The sequence below is a fragment of the Cetorhinus maximus genome, chromosome 8 (assembly GCF_964194155.1).
Source record: "Cetorhinus maximus chromosome 8, sCetMax3.hap1.1, whole genome shotgun sequence".
Lineage (NCBI taxonomy): Eukaryota > Metazoa > Chordata > Chondrichthyes > Lamniformes > Cetorhinidae > Cetorhinus > Cetorhinus maximus.
The window spans coordinates 3,734,082-3,757,133 of record NC_135886.1 but is presented as its reverse complement, the minus strand read 5'-3'; the positions used below and the strand labels follow the sequence as shown (position 1 = coordinate 3,757,133).

Below are 23,052 nucleotides of genomic sequence, written 5' to 3'. Positions count from 1 at the left end.
GTGGGTGGGGAGGTGGTGGGCTGTGCACCCACCCTATTTTACGTGCTCCCCCCCCGCTGAAAACATGGCCGGCAGGGGCAGCCTGTTAAGTGTGCTAGCATGTGGGGGTTGTGCTTCGAGTGGACAGGGCTCTTGGACTCCCCTTCCCCTTTAAAGCAGAATTTCAAAAATTGTGTAACAATGGAATACCGTCAAAAGAATACGACACAATCCAGGAAAAGGCGGCTAAGTAGATAGATCTGCTTTAGTTACAGTTTCCAAACATAACGGCTCCCACGCTTAGTAATGCAACCTAACTGCTGATTAATTCTATAGCTCAGAAAACAGCCCAGCCAAATGTTCTGCCTCACTGATACCACGGTCAGCTTGCAAGCCAAGGTTTATCAGTTGACGACAGCAAGCATTTCAAAGAGCAGGGGGAATTCGGCTTCTTTCTTTGCGCCACCCTTTCACTGGCAAGCTGGCTTCTCTCTCTAGTGCTCCAAGCCCAGCACAAAACAGAGGATATGTTGCCTGCCAACTTGACTTCCTAACGACTGGCAGACAGTTTTACTGAATAGCATCTAATACACGACTGCGAGACCATGAGACTCATCAAAAATTAAAAATAAAAAGCACGAGCAGGAGACCGAGCTCTGCCCTGAATTATCCGGTGCGATCTGTTAGAATCTTATTTCGTCCTTTCAATAAAATGAAATAACTGGAACTTTTAGGCAATGTCACGGGAGTCAGGCAACAATCCCTGCGCTGTCTTATTTCACAAGGCATCATTTTAAATGTTCACCAGGCCAGAATTTTACGCTCCCCCAGCCTCCCCCTGCTGCCCCTCTCACCACCCCGCATCCCCCCCACCCCCCCCACTCCCAACCCTCCCTCCGTGGGTTCTGAAGAGGTCGGGGGGGGTGAAATTGAATGCACGGGAATACCTCTAGGTTCCCACCCTCCCCGACTTCGCAGCAGTTTTGCGCTGGGGCAGGCAGGGCCTAGAACAGGAAGCCCGGTCTTGCCCTAATTGAAGCCCTTTGAGGGAATGGAGGACAGGCCCACACCATCCTAAAAATTCAGGCCCAGATGTATTATGTAATGAGATCGGAATAATTAATGATCTCATAGTGAAGGTGCCCCTAGGTAGCAGTGACCATAATATGGTTGAATTTTATAATCAGATTGAGGGAGAGAGGAGTGTGTCCGAGACTAAGTTTTTAAACTTAAATAAGGGCAATTATGAGGGCATAAAAGCTGAGCTGGCTAAAGTGAATTGGCAAATTAGGTTAAGGGATAGGTCAACAGAGATGCAGTGGCTAATATTTTAGGAGATATTTCAGAATGCACAAAATAGATACATTATAATGAGCAAGAAAAAGTCCAAGGGACAGACACACCATCTGCGGTTAACTAGAAAGATTAAAGATAGTATCAAACTTAAAGAAAAAGCATATAATTGTGCAAAGATAGGTGGAAGGCCAGAAGATTGGACAGAACATAAGGAACAGCAAAGAATGACTAAAAGACTAATAAGGAGGGAAAACATTAGAGTATGAGAGAAAGCTAGCCAGATATATAAAAACAGATCGTCAGAGTTTATATAAATATTTTAAAAGGAAAAGAGTTAACAAGTGAGTGTTGGTCCTATAGAAAGTGAGTCAGCAGAATTTATAATGAAAAGCAAGGAGATGGCAGATGAATTGTACAGGTATTTTGCATCAGTTTTCACTATGGAGGATACTAAGTACATCCCAGAAGCAGCTATAAACCAGGAAATGAAAGTGGGGAAGGAAGTCAGGAAAATTATAGTCACCAGAGAAGTGACACTGAGTAAGTGGTTGGAGCTGCGGCTGACAAGAGCCCAGGTCCTGATGGACTTCATCCTAGGGTCTTAAAGAAAGTGAGATAGTTGATGCATTGGCTTTAATTTTCCAAAACTACCTTGATTCAGGGAAGATCCCATTAGATTGGAAGATAGCAAATGTAGCTCCATTATTCAAAAAGGGAGGGTGACAGAAAGCAGGAAACTACAGGCCAGTTATCTTAACATCTGTTGTAGGGAAATGTTATAAGCTGTTATTAAAGAAGTTATAGCAGGGCACTTGGATAAGCTCAAAGTCATCAGGCAGAGTCAACATGGTTTTGTGAAATAGGAAATTTAACCAACTTATTGGAGTCCTTTGAGGAAATAACATGTGCTGTGGATTAAGGGGAACTGGTGGATGTACTGTACTTAGATTTCCAGAAGGCATTTGATAAAGTGCCATATCAAAGGTTATTGCGAAAAATAAAAGCTCATGGTATAGGGGGTAACATATTGGCGTAGATAGAAGATTGGCTGGCTAACAGGCATAAATGGGTCTTTTTCAAGATGTAACGAATGGCATGTCACAGGGATCAGTGCTGGAACCGCAACTGTTTACAATTTATATAAGTGACTTGAATGAAGGGATTGAAAGGATGGATACCAAATTTGCTGATGACACAAAGATAGGTAGGAAAGTAAGTTGTGAAGAGGGCATAAGGAGGCTACAAACAGATATAGATAGGTTAAGTGAACGGGCAAAGATCTGGCAAATGTAGTTTAATGTGGGAAAATGTGAAATTGTCCATTTTGGCAGGAAGAATATAAGAGAAGCATATTATCTAAATGGTGAGAGATTGCAGAGCTCCGAGGTGCAGAGGGATCTGGGTGTCCTGGTGCATGAATCACAAAAGGCTAGTATGCAAATGCAGCAAGTAATTAGGAAAGCTAATAGAATGTTATAATTTATTGTGAGGGAAATGAGTACAAAATTAGGGGGAGTTATGCTTCAGCTGCACAGGGCATTGGTGAGACCACATTTGGAGTACTGTGTACAGTATTGGTCATCTTATTTAAGGAAAGATGTAAATACATTGGAAGCAGTTCAGAGAAAGTTTACCAGCCTAATACCTGGAATGGGTGGGTTGTCTTATGAGGAAAGGTTGGACAGGCTAGGCTTGTATGCGCTAGTTTAGAAGAGTAAGAGGCAAGTTGATTGAAACATATAAGATCCTGAGGGGACTTGACAGGGTGGATGTGGAGAGGATGTTTCCTCTTGTGGGAGAATCTAGAACTAGGGGTCACTGTTTAAAAATGAGTGTCACCCATTTAAAAGAGAGATGAGGCAAAAGTTTTTAACTCAGAGGGTCGTGAGTCTTTGGAACTCTCTTCCTGAAAAGGTGGTGGAAGCAGAGTCTTTGAATATTTTTAAGGCAGAGGTGAATAGATTCTTGGTAAACAAGGGGGTGATAGGTTATCGGGGGGTAGGTGGGATGCAGATTTCAGGTTACTATCAGATCAGCCATGATCTTATTAAATGGCAGATCAGGCTCGAGGGGCTGAATGGCCAACCCCTGCTCCTTGTTCATATGTTTGTATGTATATAGCTTTGCAGTATTGTTTAGTCCCATTTATATTTAATAGAAAGAACGTGGCCAAGTGTAGTCCCTTATACCAACGCTGCCATTTATTATAAAAGATTTATGAGGCTGAATTGTGTTAAGGTGTGCAATTGTGTCTGATGTTAGACTGAATTATGCTTTCCTTGATAAAGATGTGACTATAAGCCATTCAATTACATTGGTCATGAGTTGACTCTACTCTTCTGTGGGAATATCAAAGTACCTTCTTAATAGCGATAATAATTTCATGTTCGAGCACTGGTTATCCTTAAACTATTGATTTAGGCTAATGGCTCGCAGTTTTACACACAATGGGAGGTAGGTAATAGGTGCCCAAGGTCACTAGCCAGTGTTTCCAATGTGTCGGGATTTTGGGTGAGGGAAAGATCACATCTATGATGTTCCTCATGATCAGACAAGCCATTGACTCACACAATCTAGGCTCACAACATTTGGGGAGGTACAGGAGGGCTCTTACTGCATGTGGAACTGAGTGGGATGAATAAGGAGGGTGAAAATGTGCACAGAAACACAGGGGGAGTTTTATCCCCGCAAACTGGGTGGGTTTGGGTCAGATGGCAGGTTATAGGGTTAAAAATCTTATTCCTGACCCAAACCTAACCTTTAACCCACCCACGTCCATTTTTAATGGAGGCAGAATGGAGTGGGGAGGGGTTGACGACAATTTAAACATGATTGTGAGGCTATGTGCCTTGTATTCATCCACCATTTTAAATTTAACTCTGGCCAGGCAGGTTTCCTGAGTCACAGGAAGCCCAAGAGCTACAGGATGATCGGGGACTGATGAATCCAGGATGTATTGATCTGCTTCTAATTACCTGCTTTATCCAGCATACCTGCCTTGCCAACCCCCCAACGATTGGACATCAACCCTGACTTTTCTGATACCCTTCTGACCTCCCCCACAAGTCCTCTAACTTCAACAAAGAGGTCTCTTCCTGTGCCATAATGACTCGATACTTCTATGACTCTATGACATGTATACTTGAATGTGGGAAGACTCCAGTGCCCCTACATTCCCAATAGGTCAGGAAGTTAAAATTCCCTCCATAGTATGGGTTGGAGGATCAGCCCTGTATTCTTTTAGGCCTACCTCTGACCACAGTTGGCAACAGGCTCTGAACTAAAAATGGGGCCTCTCAAAATTACCACTGCGCACACACAAATACAAAGAAGGTACATTTTATTATCTAAACTGAATGAGCTGCAGTAACAAGGTAACATTTGAGAGGGCTGCAGTTTAACTGCCACATTAACCTGCTGCCTGACATGACAACAACGGCACTGAGATGCTGTATTCTTAATGGTGTATCCATCCAGAAAATGCTCTGCGCTGCCGGACAGCGAGAGAACACTGACATTCTCTCTCTAGGTAGGACCATGGCATGGCTTAGTCAGTGGCAGGAGTGTGTCGGTTAACAAGGAGCAAATGAGTTGAGTTACTCATTGATTCCATTTATTTTAATTAGTTGATCTACCTGGGAGAGCTCTTGAGGCATGAGTGAGGGAGTTGGTTTCAACTGATGCCTGATGCCCTTCCTCATTCACAGGGACACTGGAATGGAACGTGGGGCCTAAGGCTCCGTGTTCTACTCTTGCAACCTGACTACCGACTCCTGCTGTCTTCGAGCTGGGCTTCCTGCAGCGAGTGTGGGATCGGTGAATGGAGAGGAATATGAATTTTGTGATTTTCACAGTCAGATATCTCAGTTTAGATGCACTGTGCTTTTTGTTTTAATCCAGATTATATGGAGCCCTAACAAAACCAACATAGCAAAAGAAGGAGGCCATTCTGCCCCTCAAGCTTGTTCCATCATTCAATGTGACCACGGCTGAACTGCGACCTAACTCCATATAGCTGCCTTTGCCCCATATCCCTTAATTTGATTAACAAAAACCTTATCAACCTCAGATTAAAATTAGCAATTGATCCACAACTGCCTTTTGCAGAAGACAGTTCCAAACTTTTAGCACCCTTTGTGCGAAGATGTGTTTCCTAATTTCACTCAAAGGTCTGCTCTAACTTTTAGGCTATGCTGCACTAGTCGTAAGATCTCCTGATCGGGGAATAAATTAAAAAAATAAATTGAACTCCTTTGGGTGTCTCAGCAGTAAACACAGGAGTAGGGATGGATGGTCATGGACCAGGACAAAGCCAGGTTTGATCCCTCGCTAGCGCTGAGTTAGTTTTAGTTACAGTGGGTGCTAGAGTTGGTCTGAAGAGCTTTTGGAATAGGGAGTGAAAAAGTTTGGATTTCTGTTTCATGTTATTATCCCCCGCTGCCCACCCCTCTCCCCATTAGAGAGTGAGCTGGGTGGAAGTCAGGAAGAGGAGAGGGTTGAGTTTCCGAGTGACTTTTTCATGGTTGAGGCACCTCCTGACATTTAAAGGCTGATTTTATGCGTCGCATTAATAGTGGTGAGCCACACCCCATTAACACCAGCAGCTCATACTGAAGCGGAGGAGGAGAGGGCTGGAAGGATGGGCACATGTTAGCCATGAAATAAAGGGTCTCCCATTTAAGTCGTTGGTCTGTAGAATGCTCTTCCCTCAAGAGCAGAGGAGACTGGGTCATTGAATATTTTTAAGACTGAGTTAGGCGGATTCCTGATTGACCGGGGAGTCAAAGTGTACAGAGGGTGGACAGGAAAGTGGAGTTGAGGCCGCCACCTGACCAGCCGTGGTCTTATCAAATGACAGAGCAGGCTCAAGGGGCCGAATGGCCCACTCCTGCTCCTAATTCATATGTTCGCATGTTTGTATGACTTTCTGATAGTGGGCAGCGCAAACTCAAGTTTCTGATATACACTGCCAGCCAAGTGGGTGTGGCTAGGACAGGCAGCACCCACTCACGGAATAGTCCTCCTTTACCTTTTGCACTAGCAATGTTAAGGTGCCACTTGGGTGAAGTGCCAGAAAGTTACCAGCACCCATGGGACCAAAAAACTAATTCAAACCAATGGCCATTGGGTCAGGAGTGGAGAAAGAGTTTGGGGGGTTGGGGGGTTTGGGGGGTTGGGAGGGGAGGGGTGCGTTGGTGGGTGTGCAGACGGGGGTGGTAACCTATGACCAAGGAATAGAAAGTACTACAGATGCTGGAAATCTGAAACAAAATGGAAAACAATGGAGACTTTCAACAAGTCATCCCTGTCAAAACATAAAGCATGTTCTGAGGAAGATTAATATACCTGAAGCATCAACAGCCCCATGTTTCTCTGACAGATGCAGCCTGACAGCCCGAGGTATCTCCCAGTGTTTGATTCACCCAGTTTGTTACGGGGGTAGGGGGGGGGCGGTGGGTGGGTGTGTGAAGACGAAATGGCCTAGAAATGGCCATTGGAAGTCGACATTGGGATTCATGTACAGTTTGCTAAATTGTTCCCTCACAATTCAACTCAAAGTACCTGCTTTGCAAGTTCCTGGGAGTGGAAACTGATAATGGCACAATAAGGGCAACGAGGCACCTAGGACATTGGAAAACAACGGGATCAACAGTCTATCTCCTTAACCAATGAGAGTTAAAGATTGAAAAATAAAGTGAGGAATAATGGAAAAGGAAAAAATGTGAATTCGTTGCCAAATTAGACACCTAAAAGTAAATAAAGAGAGGAAAAGAAATATTTAAGAAAGACAGAGCTGAAAAGAAAGAGACAGACAAAAAAACAGAAAAATATTTCAAATTAAACTCTCTAAGAGCAATTGACTACCTGAAGGAATGAGACTCCAAAGTTTCTGGAGAGGTTGACTGGCATTGCAGGAACATAATTCTCCTTGTTAAAAAGGTGCTTGTTTTGTTAAATACCAGCCCCCAACTTTGTGGCGAGTTTACTTAATGTGAAAAAGCAACAATTTCTTGAATTACACAGGGTAGGTTAGAGATGAGCTCCCATTTTCTCAAGGGTAATGGAAAGGAGATGCAAATCATGGGCTAACATGTGGCTATTGGCATTTCATGGGCTAACTCTTGCTTGCTACAAATTGTTGGGTTATTCACATCTTAATAACGGCAAGTGCATTAAACTCACCATTATTTACCCAGCAAATTCTGAGACCTTTGTCTACTTTTATTTTTGAGTAACTGATGTAATCGTTACCTGCGACAATGCATTTCTGGTGATGTTCTCAAAGGCTTGGTCCACATTGATATCCTCTTTTGCACTCACTTCAAAGTAAGGAACATTGTGAGCTGTGCACCAAGCTTCTGCCTCATCACTTGCAACCTGGAGGAGTGAAAAGAGAGGAGGAGGGATCACAACATTAGCAAAACTACAGAATCATAGTCCACAAGGTTAACCACGGTCTGCTGAAAAAATTTACAATTTATCCTGTTTATTTGAAATCCCAAATTTGGCGTTAGTCCTTTGCCTTGCCTGGTTTGCACTCCATTCCGCAGTTTTTGATGCACGCTTCTTAAAGTCGCTTTCCTAATTAGTTGAAAAAGAGCCACCGTTAGCCACTCAAGAGAGTGGACATTAGGTTTTAACCTGGTCACGTCACTGAAGGGTCACTTCAAATTTCCATGGCCAGGATTTTCCGTTTGGGGGGGTGTGGGGGAGAGTGGGAGTGGGTGCAGGCGGGCGGGAACCTGAACACCGCCTGTGATTGGGTCCGCTTCACCATGTTACGTGGGTGGGCCAATTAAGACCCACCCAGCGTATTTGCCGTCTCCCGAGGATAGGATATGGCGGGCGGCGGCGGGAGTGCACAGACCTCCGGGTCCAATGGTGACCCCACAGCCTGTTTAAAGGAAGGCCTGGCAGCCTCCTGTAGGTTGCTCACAACAGCCAGTTCCAGGCCGCCGCAGAGGGGTTCGGGTGAGCAGGGCAGGCTGCAGGGTAGGGCAGAGGTGGGGGCCAATGCACCCCTCGTTTTTCTGATGCCTGCCTTGCTGCCCTCCTCGAGGAGGTGGCAGCACGGCTGGAGGTGTTGGTCCCCCAGGATGGGAGGAGGAGACCCACCCCAACATGACAAAATGTGCCTGGGAGGAGGTGGGGGAGGTGGTGAGCTCCTGCGATGAGGAACAGCGCAACTGGATCCAGTGTCGCAAGCGCTTCAACGATTTGTTGCGCTCTGGCAGGGTGAGTACCATGTTGGCATTGGGCATTTCACCCAGCAGGCAGCCTTACCCCCTAAGGCCTCCCTGCCCCAAGTCTTACTGTCGTGACACCATTGAATCATTTAGGGCATTTTTCCTTTGCTGGGTGGCCAAGCAGATATTGCCCATGCTGAGGTCAGCCTGAGTGGGTCATGAGGAGATGAATTCTCCTCCGCATCATGTGTTGGTCTTAGTCCCATATGACTGGTTTGGGGGCAACCTGGAGGAGATGCACCTAGTCGCAGACTCAGAGCTCCAGGACATGTCCTAGTCAGGGTGATGAGATGGTGGAAGGGGAGCCTCAAGGTGTCGTGGCAAAGACCCATCTGCTGCCCTCTATGCCGTACGTGGCTGTGCCTCCTTGCTATGGGAGCAAATACCGCGTGGTACCTAATGTGATGTAGGCAGCATGTGTCCAAGGGGGCGTTGGGTGGATGGGGAGCAGGCCTAGCATCTTGGTCTGAGTGATCAGCAGCAGCGGGGAGAGGAGGCACTGGAGGCCTGATGTGTCCCACTCTGGCTGGGGTGGGCCGAGCGCGAGCAGAGTCCATGTGCAATTTGCACTAATCAATGCTCTTCTCTCATTTTCAGGAGAAGAATGCTCATAACGGGGCCGGGTGTGTGAGGGCTGGAGGCGGCCAGGCCCAGCTCGCCATACTAAGCTGCTTCGAGCAGGAGGCCCTGCTTCTGGAGAGGCGCCATGCACCCAGGTCCACTGGTGTCGGGGAGGCTGGTGTGCCACGGCCAGGTATTTATGCCCAACAGTGAGGTCAGCATTGTCCTCCCAACAGCCATAGCAGTGCTGAATGTTAAATTAGTTATTGTTGGAACATTGCTGGGCCATTGGTTCTGGAAGGTTGAGCGCATAACGATCCAGGGGACAGGGATGAAGTTTGTCAGTGTCTGCACGCTAAGTGATCCACTGTCCTTGTTCTTCCTTTCAGCATCATCAGAGCAGGGCCAGGAGGAGGAGCAGCAGATGCCCCCCTCTCACCTGAGGGGCCTGAAGTCTCACCAGCGTCAGACCATCTCTGCCAGGCAGGCACCAGCACAGATACTAGCACCTCGGTGGGAATTCGAACATTGGCTAGTGTCCCGGGGCACAGCGGTGAGGGCATGTCACAGTCGCTGGAGGAGCTGGCAGAGACAGAGTGCCCATGGAGGCAGCAGTTGGAGGACAGCAGGGGACCAGGCACATGCTCAGTCGGTGCCTAATGATCAGCCTCTGGAGTCGTCCGCGATGCAGCAGGTGCAGGAAATGCGGCCGGGTGTGTGGGAGCATCTGGGGGAGATACATGAGGCTATGCTTGGCTTGGTCTCCATTGTGGAGGAGTCTACGTGGACGATCACCGAAGGAATGAGCCACATGTCCAAGCCCCACGTGTCCTCCATGGACAGAGTGGCAACTCTCTCAGAGAGCCTACTCCAGGAGACCCGCCAGGGCTTCCTGGGGATGCGCTCTGACCAGCAAGCCCTTACATCGGCATTGACTTCAGCTGGTCAGTGCCAGTGTAGGAGATGGTGTGGGCATCAAGTGTCCCAGCTCGGTGCCGATCCATCCACGGTGAGCAGGGAAGTCCGAAGCGACCTCATATCAGTGCAGCAGCTGCCTGTCGTCTCTGCGGGCTCCTCTCAGGGCGCTCCGGGTGAGGGCAGCAGCCCCTCCTCCCCTCTCTCAGTGACTGTATCATCCGGTGAGGCTGCGACGACTGGGGAGATGCCAACTGTGGAACTGGCAGCTCCCTCCCAGGCGGGGCCAGCACAGGCTCCACGGGCCAGAGGACAACCGCCAAGGTCATCGAGGCCAACAGGACAGCAGAGTCAGCAGGCTGGCTCAGATGCCACTCCGAGCGATGGGGCAGCACCAAGACGTAGCACCAGGAAACGAAAGCATAAGGCACGTTAGGCACACCACGGGTTTATCACTGGTGCTTTTGTGTTGGCCCGAGATTAGGTCTTATGATTTTTTTTGATTGTTTACACTATTGTTTAATATGAGATAACTTCTGATTCACACTTTAAATGCCAGATGTGTCACCATGACTGAGGGTGCCTCGTTTCATCTGCATGTGTGTGTTTAAGAAAAGTGTCATGAATGTTTCTTTGGACTTCAGCTTTATGTACCAGGCCCTTAGTTACTGCTGATGACCTGGCAGATTTTCTACTTAGGTGTCGAGTATCGAGGCGGCAGCCTAGGCTTGTCCTGGTGATCCATCTGTGCTGGCTGAATGTTCATTGGATTAAAGCTTCCCAGGTGTCCCTGCCTCCTTGGTGTAGCCCCGGGTCAGGGTCTACCCCCTCAGCATTTCCCTGTGCATGTTCATCCTCGGAATCACTGCTGGACTCATCGTGTGCAACTGCAGCCACTGCATCGATGTGTTCATCGTCCACTGTGTCCCCCCTTTCTAGCTCAAGAGCACAGCATGTAACCACTATCACCGAGACACGATCTGGGGGGTCCTGGAGTGCGCCCCCTGAGCAGTTCAGGCATCTGAAGCGCAGCTTGAGAAGACCGATGACTCTCTCCACCACAGCCCTTGTGGTGCTGTGGATCCTATTGTACCGCTGCTCAGCCTCTGTTCTTGGATGGCAGAGAGGCATCATGAGCCACCTTCTGAGGGGATAGCCCTTGTCACCCAGCAGCCATCCATCCAGCCGGGCTGGAGCACTGAAGAGCTCCGGCACCTGGGAGTGTCTGAGGATGTAGGCGTCGTGGGAGCTGCCTGGGTACCTTGCACAGACTTGTAGAATCAGCATCCTGTGATCACACACTATCTGCACGTTCATGGAGTGGAAGCCCTTCCTGTTGACGAAGGCACCGGGCTCACCTGCTGGTGCCTTGATGGCCACATGTGTACAGTCTATAGCACCCTGGACACGGGGGAAGCCAGCAATGGCTGCGAAGCCTCTGGCTCGCTGTGTCTGACTTGCCTGGTCCCAGCGGAAGTGGATGAAGGTCAATGCACGTCTGAACAGAGCGTCTGTAACCTGCTTGACACAAGTGTGGACAGCTGATTGGGAGACACCGGAAAGATCACCCACCAAGCCCTGGAAGGAGCCAGAGGCATAGAAGTTGAGGGCAACTGTGACCTTCAGAGCCGCTGGCATGGGGTGTCCACCCACACAGTTCGGGGAGATCTTAGGCCCAATCATTTGACAGATATATTTGACTGTCTCCCTTGAGAGTCGGAGCCTCCTTCGGCACTGCACCTCAGACATATTGAGGTAGCTGCTTCGCCGCCTGTAAACCCTGGCAGCAGGATAGTGGCATCTTCTGCGGCCCCTTCCACCTTGGACTAACTCTTGGCCCTGCGCCCCTTGTGCCTGCGCCTCCCCTCCCAAAGGTGGCTCCCCTGGAGGCTGAATGTCCACTCCTGGCCTCCTACTCCTTCCAGCCCTCCCTTCCTCCTCAGAGGAGCTGCCTCCAGAGGACAGTTCAGCTCCCATTCCCAGGCTAAGGGAAGGCTTCCTGAAACCTGCAGGCCCAGAAAAGATTCCTCTCTGCAGAGTGCTAACCTGAAGGTTAAGAGTCCAGAAAAAGCAGCTGGGATGTGTTCTGAAGTCCTGCAGATCACACAGGTAAGTTTCAAAAACTTTCAGCAATAAATACTTCATAGAGCAGATTCACAACCCCAGTGAGCCCTCTTATCCCGCCCGGGGATGAGGTTAATAGGAATGTCTCCTACCCGCCTGCCAGTCGCGCCGAAAATCGACATCGATTGAAGACTAAAGGTCGTTAAGTGGCCTGTTAATTAATGGCGGGTGCGTGTCGGACTTCATCGCGCGCCCGCCCAGCGAAACATCGCGATGGCGCACGGTGACTTTGGGACGCTCGCCCACTGTCACCGCGCGGACACGTGGGGCCCACCCCCTGCACGTCCGACGAACAATTCTACCCCATGTGTTTCTGAGCTGACATTCCAAAGCCTGACACAGTTGGCAAAGTGACTCATTGCATCCATGTCAGTGATACAGGGAAGCTGATGGAACATAGTCTCTGACAAGTGTTCCATGCATCATTTCACATCAATCTGTCGATGCACGTTCCTGTGTCAGAAATTGTGTGTGGAATGTTATTGTGACAAACGTGACACATAGCTCCTCTGGCTGCTCCGTTTGCCCAAGAAGGAGGAATGAAAGACAGACTTGCATTTCTAAAGTGTCTTTCACAATCCCAGAACGTCTCAAAGAGCTTTATTGACTTTCGAAGTGCAGGCACTGTCGTGACACAGTAAACATGGCAGACAGTGCGCGCACAGCAAGCTCCCACAAACAGCGGTGCGATAATGACCAGATCATCTGTTTTTCTGACGTCAGCCGAGGGATAAATATTGGTCCAGACTCCTAATAGGGCCCTAGGTTTTTTACAACCACCTTAGAGGGCTGACGGATTAGAGACTCACCCGAAAGACAGCATCCCTGACAGTGCAGCATTCCCTCAGTGCTGCCTTGAAGAGTGAGCCTAAAGAGACAACAATCCCTCTTTAGGTGTTTTTTTTATATATGCTGCACTGCAAAAATTTATAGTTGGTACCAAATCCAGAATCCAGAATTCCCAGAGGGATCAATCTTTATGGGGAAAACTGCATCTCAAGAAGTTGAGAGCTACCTGTGGAAGCTAAAATCACACATGTTGAGCAGTGGTGTCATGAAAATATAATAATTTTCATAATATTATTGTAATTTATTGTCAAAGTAGGTTAACAGTGGGGATTGGATTAATTTATCTGTGTATAGGTGTGTGTGTGTGTGTGTGTGTGTGTGTGGGTTTTAATTGAATTACAGACAGCTGGCCTGGGTACTTTGATGTAACAGAAGGGGAACTAGGTTTGAAATGCTAAATATGTAAACACGGCTGAAGTTTTAGAGTGTGAGGTGTGAAGAACATTTGCATTTTTTGATAAACCAGAGTAGTGAATTTCAAAGAGATGGTAAGGTGTTACACCTAGCCATAAGAGGCTAAGCCAAACAGTGTGTTAATTTTTCCCAAAGATTACTGATAATATGAGCGCTATGAAATATTTCTATTATGGAAAAAGTGAAGTTGCAAATACACATTGGGAAATGGAATTTACATTAAAAATGGAGAAACCTGTACAAAGGAGATGAGGTTATGTGTAATAGGGAGGAATTCTAAGATCTAACAAGTGTGAAAAGCCTCCAGCCTCTATGTACCAAGCTGCTGCCTATAGGAACTGAAGATAAGAGAATTAATTTTAAATATCACTGTCCAGGGTATTGTGTTGCTTTGCCTGAGTCTGTTGAAATCTATTCTGTTTTACTGTTGCCTTAACGTAGGTGTAACTGGGAGCCAAATTAATTAGGGGAGCTAGGAGTTATCATGGTAGTAATCTGTAAATAGCAATCTGTAAACCTATGTATGTGCTTAAAATCATTTCTTTTATTAATAAATGTTTAATTTAGTTTTGTAAAAAAAACCTCTAAGACTCAGTGATCTATTATTGAATTCAAGGCATGCATCTCGAAATAAAAATACAAATTGCAAAACAGCTGTGGCAGCTGTTTTGTTTCAAGTTTCCCTCTGGGATTTGAGCAGCTCATTATTTACCATAATAAGTGGATAAATGGCTAGGAATTAGTGTCGCTTATATTCGAAGTTGTATGACATCTCTCTGCGATATTCACGCAGGCCTTTGCCTCTTGCTTTTGAATCTTGTCTCAGTAATGAAATGGAAGCAGAGATGGAGAGTGGGACAAATACTTCAATTTGTTTTCACGCCCTATGACCATTCATGGAGAATGCACTAGTTGATGGTGACTGACAGTTAACTGCCAAGCATTGTTTGACATTTAAACCAGGCAGCTTGACTCCGATTGGTCAAGGAATTGCTGTGAGGAATGAACCAGTGAATGGCTGTCACTTGTTTTGTTTAGCTGAACAGGTGCAACATGTTTACATGTTCTCTCTGTCTACAAAGAACAGGGCCCATGTATTAATGTATGTAGTCTCCTGTACATGCAAATGCGCCACACTCTGAGCCTGACGGACAATCTTAAATTGGTTGTCAATGCAATTCTTAGCACACTGAGGATTATTTAGAAAAATGATGTCCAATCACAGAATCACATCTAATGTTGGACACTGTGTTTTGAGTTTTGCAAGCACGGGCTGGTTGGGTACTTTGTCCATTGCGAACAATGGAAGGGACGTGCTATTTGATATGATCTGCCCGTCTTCAGGACGTACGGCCTTATTCTGATGAGTGCAAGACAAAAAGCATCGACAAAATGTCTCTTTTTTCGGTCGTACTCAAGTCCTGTTCTACCAAACGACTACTTAAAAACAGGAGTGGAGCAAATAAAAGCAAACATTAATTTAGGGGCCATAACTGTAGGTTAGTCGCTAAAAAATCCAATTGAAAATTCAGGGGAATGTTTTTAACCCAAGGAGTGGTAAGAATGTGGAACTCACTACAAGGGAAGTAGCATTGGTGTTCAAGAAGAAACTAGTCGATGAGGCAGAAAGGACCAGGAGGATGTCATATTGATGGGGTCAGATGATGAAGAGTGGAGGGAGTCTCACGTGGAGCTCAAAAGCCAGCATAGCCAGCTGGGCTGAATGTCCTGTTTTTATGCTGAAGATTCGCTGTAAATTTATGTAAGTCAAATATAGCTGAAAGGCTAACATATTTAATAGTTTCTCACTCTGGTGGTGCATTCCACCCTTGTTCTTTCATGATGTAAGGGAACGTGATAGATCGTGGAGGCTAAATCTCTTCTTCAGTTCTCTGCACAGTAAACTCCTGCTATCTTTGAACCTGTCTGATGGAAACAATGTGCCCTCTATTCGAGGAAGGAATACTAGCATTGGAAGGTGGGTCAAACAGTGTGGTCCTTCTCCACCACCTACTGGCTAGTTTAAGAACAGCAGAGCCTTAACTTTTTTTCACGAGAAACTTGGTTGCTTCAAATAGAAGCCCTGCATTCTGTTTCTTCCTTTCCTCCCTCCACAGTCTTCCTCTTTCTCTCTCCCTCTTTCTCTCTCTCTCTCTAAATTATTTTGATTTCCCGTGAGGTGATTTCACTGAGTCACTCACCACTACAATTATCAAATAGGTGGCTAGAAGATAGGCAGTTTTTTCAAAAAGCCTAAGTCCCGGATATTGAATGTGCTGATTTACAATTACAGGGGATCAGCTGTGACTCAGTTGATGACCCTCATGACTCTGAGTCAGAGTCTTGGCTTCAAGTCCCACTCCAGGAGTTGAACAGGAATATCCAGGCTGACACCTGGTGCAGTACTAGGGAGTTAAAAACAAAAAAACTGCGGATGCTGGAAATCCAAAACAAAAACAGAAACAGAAATACCTGGAAAAACTCAGCAGGTCTGGCAGCATCGGCGGAGAAGAGCACAGTTGACGTTTCGAGTCCTCATGACCCCTCAACAGAACTCTGCTGAAGGGTCATGAGGACTTGAAACGTCAACTGTACTCTTCTCCGCCGATGCTGCCAGACCTGCTGAGTTTTTCCAGGTATTTCTGTTTCTGTTTTTGTTCAGTACTAGGGAGTGCTGCACTACCAGAGGTGCTGTTGTTTGGATGAGATGTTAACCTAAGGCCCCATCTGCCCTGTTACGTGGCACTGCTTTGAAGAAGAGCCGGGGAGCTATCCCTGGTCTCCTGGCCAACATCTCTCCCTCAGTCAGCGTCACAGACACTGATGACCTGGTCATTATCACATTACTGTTTGTGGGAGCCTGCTGTGCACAAACTGGCTGCTGTGTTTCCTTCATCACAACAGTATCAATACCTCAAAAGTATTTTCTTGGCTGTGAAGCACTTTTGAGACATGCTGAGGTTGTGAAAGGCATTTTCCTTTCATGAACAAAATGAACATAAATGATAATGACTTTCAGTGAAAGAGGTACATCTAGGCCTTTGTACTGGCAACTGGCAAATAAACAAAATTATTCCATCAGGTTGGAGAGTGTGATTTTATAAGCAGAATCAAAAAAAAACCCCAATGTAAAAGGGGAGGTGGTGGCATAGTGGTACTGTCACTCGACTGGTACTCCAGAGACCCAGGGTAATGCTCTGGGGACCTGGGTTTGAATCTCACCATGACAGATGAAATTTGAATTCAGTAAAAATCTGGAATTAAATGACCATGAAATGATTGTTGTAAAAGCCCATCTGGTTCACTAGGGAAGGAAATCTGCTGTCATTACCTGGTCTAGGGTCTGGTCTAGATGTGACTCCATTACAGCAACGTGGTTGATTCTTAAAATGCCTGCTGGGCAAGGGCAATGAGCAATAATCACTGGCTAGGCCAGCGATGTTCATATCCCATGAAAGAATCAATTTTAAAAAATAGCGGTATTGTCACTGGACTAGTACCCCAAAGACCCTGGGTTCGAATCCCACCACGGCAGATGGTGAAATTTGAAGCCAATAAAAATCTGGAATTAAAAGTCTGACCCCAAACTCGTTGTTGTAAAAATTCACCTGGTTCACTAATGCCCTTTAGGGAAGATAATCTGACATTCAGACCCATGGCAACTTGGGTTTTAAAAAAGGGCAATCAGGGATGGATAATAAATGCTGGCCTGGCCTGGCCAGTGATGCCCATATTCCGTGAATGAATAAATTTTTAAAAAATGAAACTCGCTTGTAACTTTCCTTCTTCAGCAAGTACCTTGACAGCAGCACTTACTGATCCTAAACTCTGTCTGGCCTGCCCTGGGAAACTCTCGAATCCCACTCCCATATACCATCTCGTGTCACAATCACACAAAAATAAATATGTGATGGAATTAAGGGGAAAAGACACCATTCCACAAATAAGATATAGAATGAATAGGCCACAAAATAGCCCAATCACCTACTTTATAAAGAGTATGTACATGATTGAGAATTTAATGAACTGACCATATATGCAACTGTGGACTTTAATACAAAACGCAGAGTGTAGAAGAACTTATATTTCTGTTCTGTCAATTAAGGAGACCTGCATTTTGCAACATGCTGTAATTATTTCTATACAAAAATTTTCATAATTGCGCAATCCTTTATTATTTTATAGTTTTTTTATTTTAATGATTGTAATGAATTATGATTACTTGCTGAACTTGTGTTGGCATCACAGTTCGGCACCTGCCACCATCATGATATTTCAATTATCTCTTTTACCTACCTAAGGAACTCCTGTTTATATTACATGTGAAAGTTTACTGACCAACTGTATCCATCAGGACTTTAGGAGATTTCCCGGTTTGGTAGCAGGACTGAGGAACTTCAATTTTGTGGCCAGACTAGAGAAACTGGGATTATTCCCCTTAGGGTTGAGGAGGTTAAGGGGGGATTTGTTTGAGGCATTCAAAATTATGAGGGGCTTTAAGAACAAAGGAACAAGAGGAGGGTTTTAGCTCTTTAAGCCCATTCTGCCATTCAATCAGATCATGGCTGACCTGGACCTAATCCCATGGGCTGAATTATATGGGGTGGCGTGGTCCGATGGCCAAAAAGTTAGGGCAGAGCCAGCCCAGGGGAAAAATGGCTGCCCCACAGCCATTTAACGGCCAACTGACTATTAATAGGTTGGAGGCAGGATTTTTGCCCCTCGGGAACAGGAAGTCCCACCTCAGATAGCTGTCAGCCAATCAGGGGCTGGCAACTTACGATGTACCCGTAGCGCCAGCGGGAACAGTGGCCACTGCCGGTACTGCACTCGGGCAATGAGGCTGCGGGCGGGGATAGATTGGAATTTCCTAAGTGATTGTGGGTCAGCAATGCGGTGGGGAGGCCAGGGGGTTTGAGAGGCCATGTGGAGAGGGCAATCTACGGGGTGTTTACAACATGGTGGGGGAGGGGGGGTGGGGCGGGGGGCTGCGATGGGCACAGGGGACCAGGTAAGGAGGGACGCCAGCCCCCCCCACCACCCTGCCCACCACGGCAAAGGCAAACTTGCCAGGCTGGCTGATTGGCGTGGGCCTCTCCCGCCACCAGTTAAATGCTTATGGTGGTGGGATGAAGCCCTTCAGTGGACATTAATTGCCCACTTAAGGGCCCTAATTAGTCTAATGACAGGTGGGCTACCCCTGTCACTGGTATAATTGCAGTGGGGGCAAGGGATGGGCGGCAAGGTGGTGGGCAGTCCGAATACCAGATTTACCATGGACCCCGCCTTCAAACCCGTCTACGGCAGAGTGTTAAATCGAGCCCCATATATCCATTTCTCCCCCCGTCCCCGTTCCTCAATAACTTTGGCTAACAAAGATCCATCAACCTCAGTTTGAAAATTAACAATTGACCTATTGCTGTTTGCGGAAGAGAATTCAGAAGTTGACAAAGTAGATAGGGAGAAAACTGTTTCGACCGGCAAGAGGGTAACCAGAGGTCACAGATATAAAATAAATACAAAACAATCAGGGCACGATGAAGAGTTTTTTTTAGTACAGGAAATTGTTAGGATCTGGAATCCACTGCCTGAAAGACCAGTAGGAGTAACTTTCAAAAGAATACTGGCTATGTACTTAAAAGGGAAAAAAAATGTAGGGTTATGGGGAATGCGAGTGTGCTGATTGGAAGATCTGTCAATGAACCATGATAGAGGTGATGGGCCAAATGGCCTCCTTTCGTACTGTACGATTGTATGGATTTATAATAACTTACCTGTCTAGCAGCTACATCAATTTTGTTGCCTAAAACAGCAAAAGGATAATCCTTATATTCCAAAGGAATTTGCAGCAATATCTCTTCCCTCCAGCCTTCCAGGTCATAGAAAGAATCTCGGTCAGTCACGTCGAATACCAGCACACAGCCATCTGACCCTTTAAAGAAGGAGGGCACCAGTGACTTAAAACGTTCCTGACCTCCTGTGTCCCAGATCTGAATAAGAGAACAATAGGCAAGTCAGTCCATATTGGATTAAATGGCTGCCTCATGGGTGTCCCGTAGTCATTCAACAAACTTCCTTTTAGTTCATCCATGGGTGTGGGTGTCACTGGCAAGACCAGCACTTGTTGGCCATGCGTAATTGCCCCTTGAGAGCAGTTAAAAGTCAACCATGGTTGTTGAAGTTCTGGAGTCACATGTACACCAGACCAGGTAAGGGTGGCACATTTCCTTCCCTAAAGGACACTGGTGGGTTTTTATGTGGTCACCATTAGCAAGGTTAGATTTTAATTCCAGAGTTTTTTGAAATGACTTGAATTTAAATTTTACCAATTGCTGTGGTGGGATTTGAACCCATGCCCCCAGAGCATTAGCCTGGGCCCTATTGGAATAGCTGTCCCAGCAATATTACCACAACACCACCATCTCCTTTCAGAACTACCACTCACAGGTCAGCCCTGCAAAGTAAGAGGATGGCTCAAGATTCTAACCTTCGTTGCCTTTGTTTTGGGCTTATCAGCATGTTTTATTTTTAATTTATCCTTTCATGGGGTGTGGGTGTTGCTGGCAAGAGCAGCATTTGCTGCCCATTCCTAATTGCCCTTGAACCAAGTGGCTTGCTAGGCCATTCCAGAGGGCAGTTAAGAGTCAACCACATTGCTATGGGTCTGGGGTCACATGTAGGTCAGACCGGGTGAGGGTGGCAGATTTCCTTCCCTGATGGACATTAGTGAACCAGATGGGTTTTTATACGACAATCGATGATAGTTCCATGGTCGCCATTACTGAAATTAGCTTTATATTCCCGATTCTATTAACTGAATTTAAATTCCAACAGCTGCTATGGTGGGATTTGAGTCCGTATCCTCAGAGCATTAGCCTGGGCCTCTGAGTTACTAGCCTAGTGACATTACCACTACACCACTATGGTAAGAAAAAAAACTCAAAACTGGACATTTTAAAGCCACGGTGTAGAATTGAGTACATGAGTGACGAATCTTGCTGGTCGATTTTTGCCATTTGCTCCAATAACTTCAAACAAACAGCTTCTTGCCCTTAACCTTCTCCTTATTTTTAAGAACTTGCTGCATCTGCACATTAGTTGTCCACCAAACAAATAGCAGAAAGATAGGGCTAGTAGGTAATTGCATAATATTGTAAAAATTGTTATTTCAATGACAACCAGCCTCTCGGACCTTGAGAATTAACAGTTTAAACTGTTCAATACCATTCCAGGCATATTGCCAATTCTACTTAACCATTTTTAAAACTGTCAAATTTTACATTTTTTCTTAATGTCCCTCTGTGCCTCTTTTCTCTGTCTTATTCCTTTTATCTCTCTCTCCTTGGGCAGAATCTTGTTGACGCATCGGGGGTCTTGTCTACCAGCTGAAGAGTTGGCTCGAGGCCCACTCTGCCTCCTCCTGAAGGCCTGCTGAACCACAAGCCCATCAGGCAGTGGCAAGGCCGCCAGCAGGCCTTCTCCCGGAATCAAGACCCCCGGGACGGGAGTCCCGCCTAACGAGAGCTGCCGGCCAATCGGAGCCCAGTAGCTGTTACACTCAGCAGTACCACAGAGGAGACGGTGGCCGCTGCCCGAAGAGCTCCCCTGGAGTTCCAAGATTGCGGAGCAACCCAGGCCACAAGTAAGTAATAAGGGGGGGAGGGGGGCTATGAAAAGAGGGGTTCAGATACAAGGACTAGGGGGTGACTCCCAGCCAGCAACCCTCCCCTTTCCCGATATCCTGTCCTTCAATCTGGCACTGAGTGCCTTTGGTTGGGATCCACCCAGAGGTGACAAGCTGCATGAGTGGTTTTAGCTTTGGTGCATGTCAATGGCAATAGGCTGGCCTGCAGCTGGCAGTGAGATGAGACCCTCAAGTGGTGGTTAATTGACCGTTTAGCAGTCTCAGTTGGCGATGGGGTGGGAAGGTCAACCATGGGCCTTCCTGCCCAGAGCTTAATTTGAGCAGAGGCGGGAAGGTGATGGGGTTTGGTTGTGTCACCATCCAGCCTTATATACAATCCCTTCCTACCTCCAGCTCGTCACCAGTGAAAGCACAAGATTCTGTGCTTTATTTCTCTTCCTCTATCTAATTTAACTTTAGTTCACCCTTCCTCCTTTTCCATCATTCGTTGGTTTCATTCTCCACCCTTAAATCTCATTGGTTAAAGGAGACACAGTGTTGACCCACCATTCACCGCATGCGGTTTCCTCTACATTGGAGAGACCAAACGCAGACTGGGTGATCGCTTTGCAGAACACCTTCGGTCTGTCCGCAAGCATTACCCAGACCTCCCTGTCACTTGCCATTTCAACACTCCACCCTGCTCTCATGCCCACATGTCCGTCCTTGGCTGCTGCATTGTTCCAGTGAAGCTCAGCGCAAACTGGAGGAACAGCACCTCATCTTCCGACTAGGCACTTTACAGCCTTCCGGACTGAATATTTAGTTCAACAATTTTAGATCTTGAACTCTCTCCTCCATCCCCACCCCCTTTCCGTTTCTTCCCTCTCCTTTTTGTTTTTTCCAATAATTTATATAGATTTTTCTTTTCCCACCTATTTCCATTATTTTTAAATGTATTTCCACCCATTGTTTATCTCTACCTTTTATGCCCTTTTAGTATTATTTCACTCCACCCCCACTAGGTCTATCTGTACCTTGTTTGTCCTGCTTTCTACCCTTAATTAGCACATTCCTTTAGATAATATCACCACCTTCAACACCTCTTTGTCCTTTTGTCTGTGACATCTTTTGGTTATCTCCACCTATCACTGGCTTCTTGTCCCAACAAACCCCCACCCCCCCCCACCTCCCCACTCCCACCCCCCCTTAAACCAGCTTATATTTCACCCCTTTCCTATTTTTACTTAGTTCTGTTGAAGGGTCATGAGGACTCGAAACGTCAACTGTGTTCTTCTCCGCCGATGCTGCCAGACCTGCTGAGTTTTTCCAGGTATTTCTGTTTCTGTTTTAGCAATGAGATCATGACAAGTTAATCCTCTTTTGTATTGTTGATTGAGGGATAAATATTTACTATGACACCCGGGACAACTCCCTGTTCTTCTGCAAATTGGGCTGTGAGATGTATTACACCCACCCGAGAGGGTAGATAGGGCCTCAGGTTAACATCTTATTTGAAAGACAGCACCTCCAACAGTGTAACAAGCCCTCAGTACTGCACTGGCTTACCATCCTGGGTTACGTACTTAACTCTCTGGATTGGAACTTGAACTCACTACCTTCCGGCTCAGAGGAAAGAGTGCAACCTCTGAGCCACAGCTGAGCACAGGGGTTGTAAAACATTGTGAGAAAGGCAAAGGGTGGGGAGGAATTAAAAACATCAATATGTGCTGGTGACTTTCCTCAATAGAAGACCATTCCAGGAATTGTATATCTATACAATGGCTGGACGCAGAGCAGTCAGGTCTTCAGTATTTTCTCAGATGTATAAGTGCACGTAATGAAGCAAGACAAGCATTCCTCACCTGTAGCTTTACTAAGGTATTGTCCACTCCGATCTCTTTTGTGAGGATGTTTGCTCCCAGTGTGGTGCGATACTCCTGAGTGAATCTCTTGTTGACATACCGGTTCAGAAGGGAGGTTTTACCAACCCTACATCAAAGGATTCAGGAAAAAAACAGTCACTCTCAACCTCATTTTTAG

At 46.5% G+C, this 23,052-nt stretch overlaps 1 protein-coding gene across 1 annotated transcript in view; it reads right to left on the bottom strand.

Annotated features, from left to right (window-relative positions):
* LOC144683379 (ras-related protein Rab-7b-like) overlaps positions 1-23,052 on the bottom strand; it is a 46,198-nt gene that overhangs the window by 2,640 nt on the left and 20,506 nt on the right. The window contains exons 3-5 of the mRNA XM_078546334.1: positions 22,875-23,001; positions 19,160-19,375; positions 7,528-7,653 (exon numbers count right to left, since the gene is read on the bottom strand). Of these exons, the coding sequence (XP_078402460.1) occupies positions 7,528-7,653; positions 19,160-19,375; positions 22,875-23,001 (469 nt within the window). The remainder of the gene's footprint in view (positions 1-7,527; positions 7,654-19,159; positions 19,376-22,874; positions 23,002-23,052) is intronic.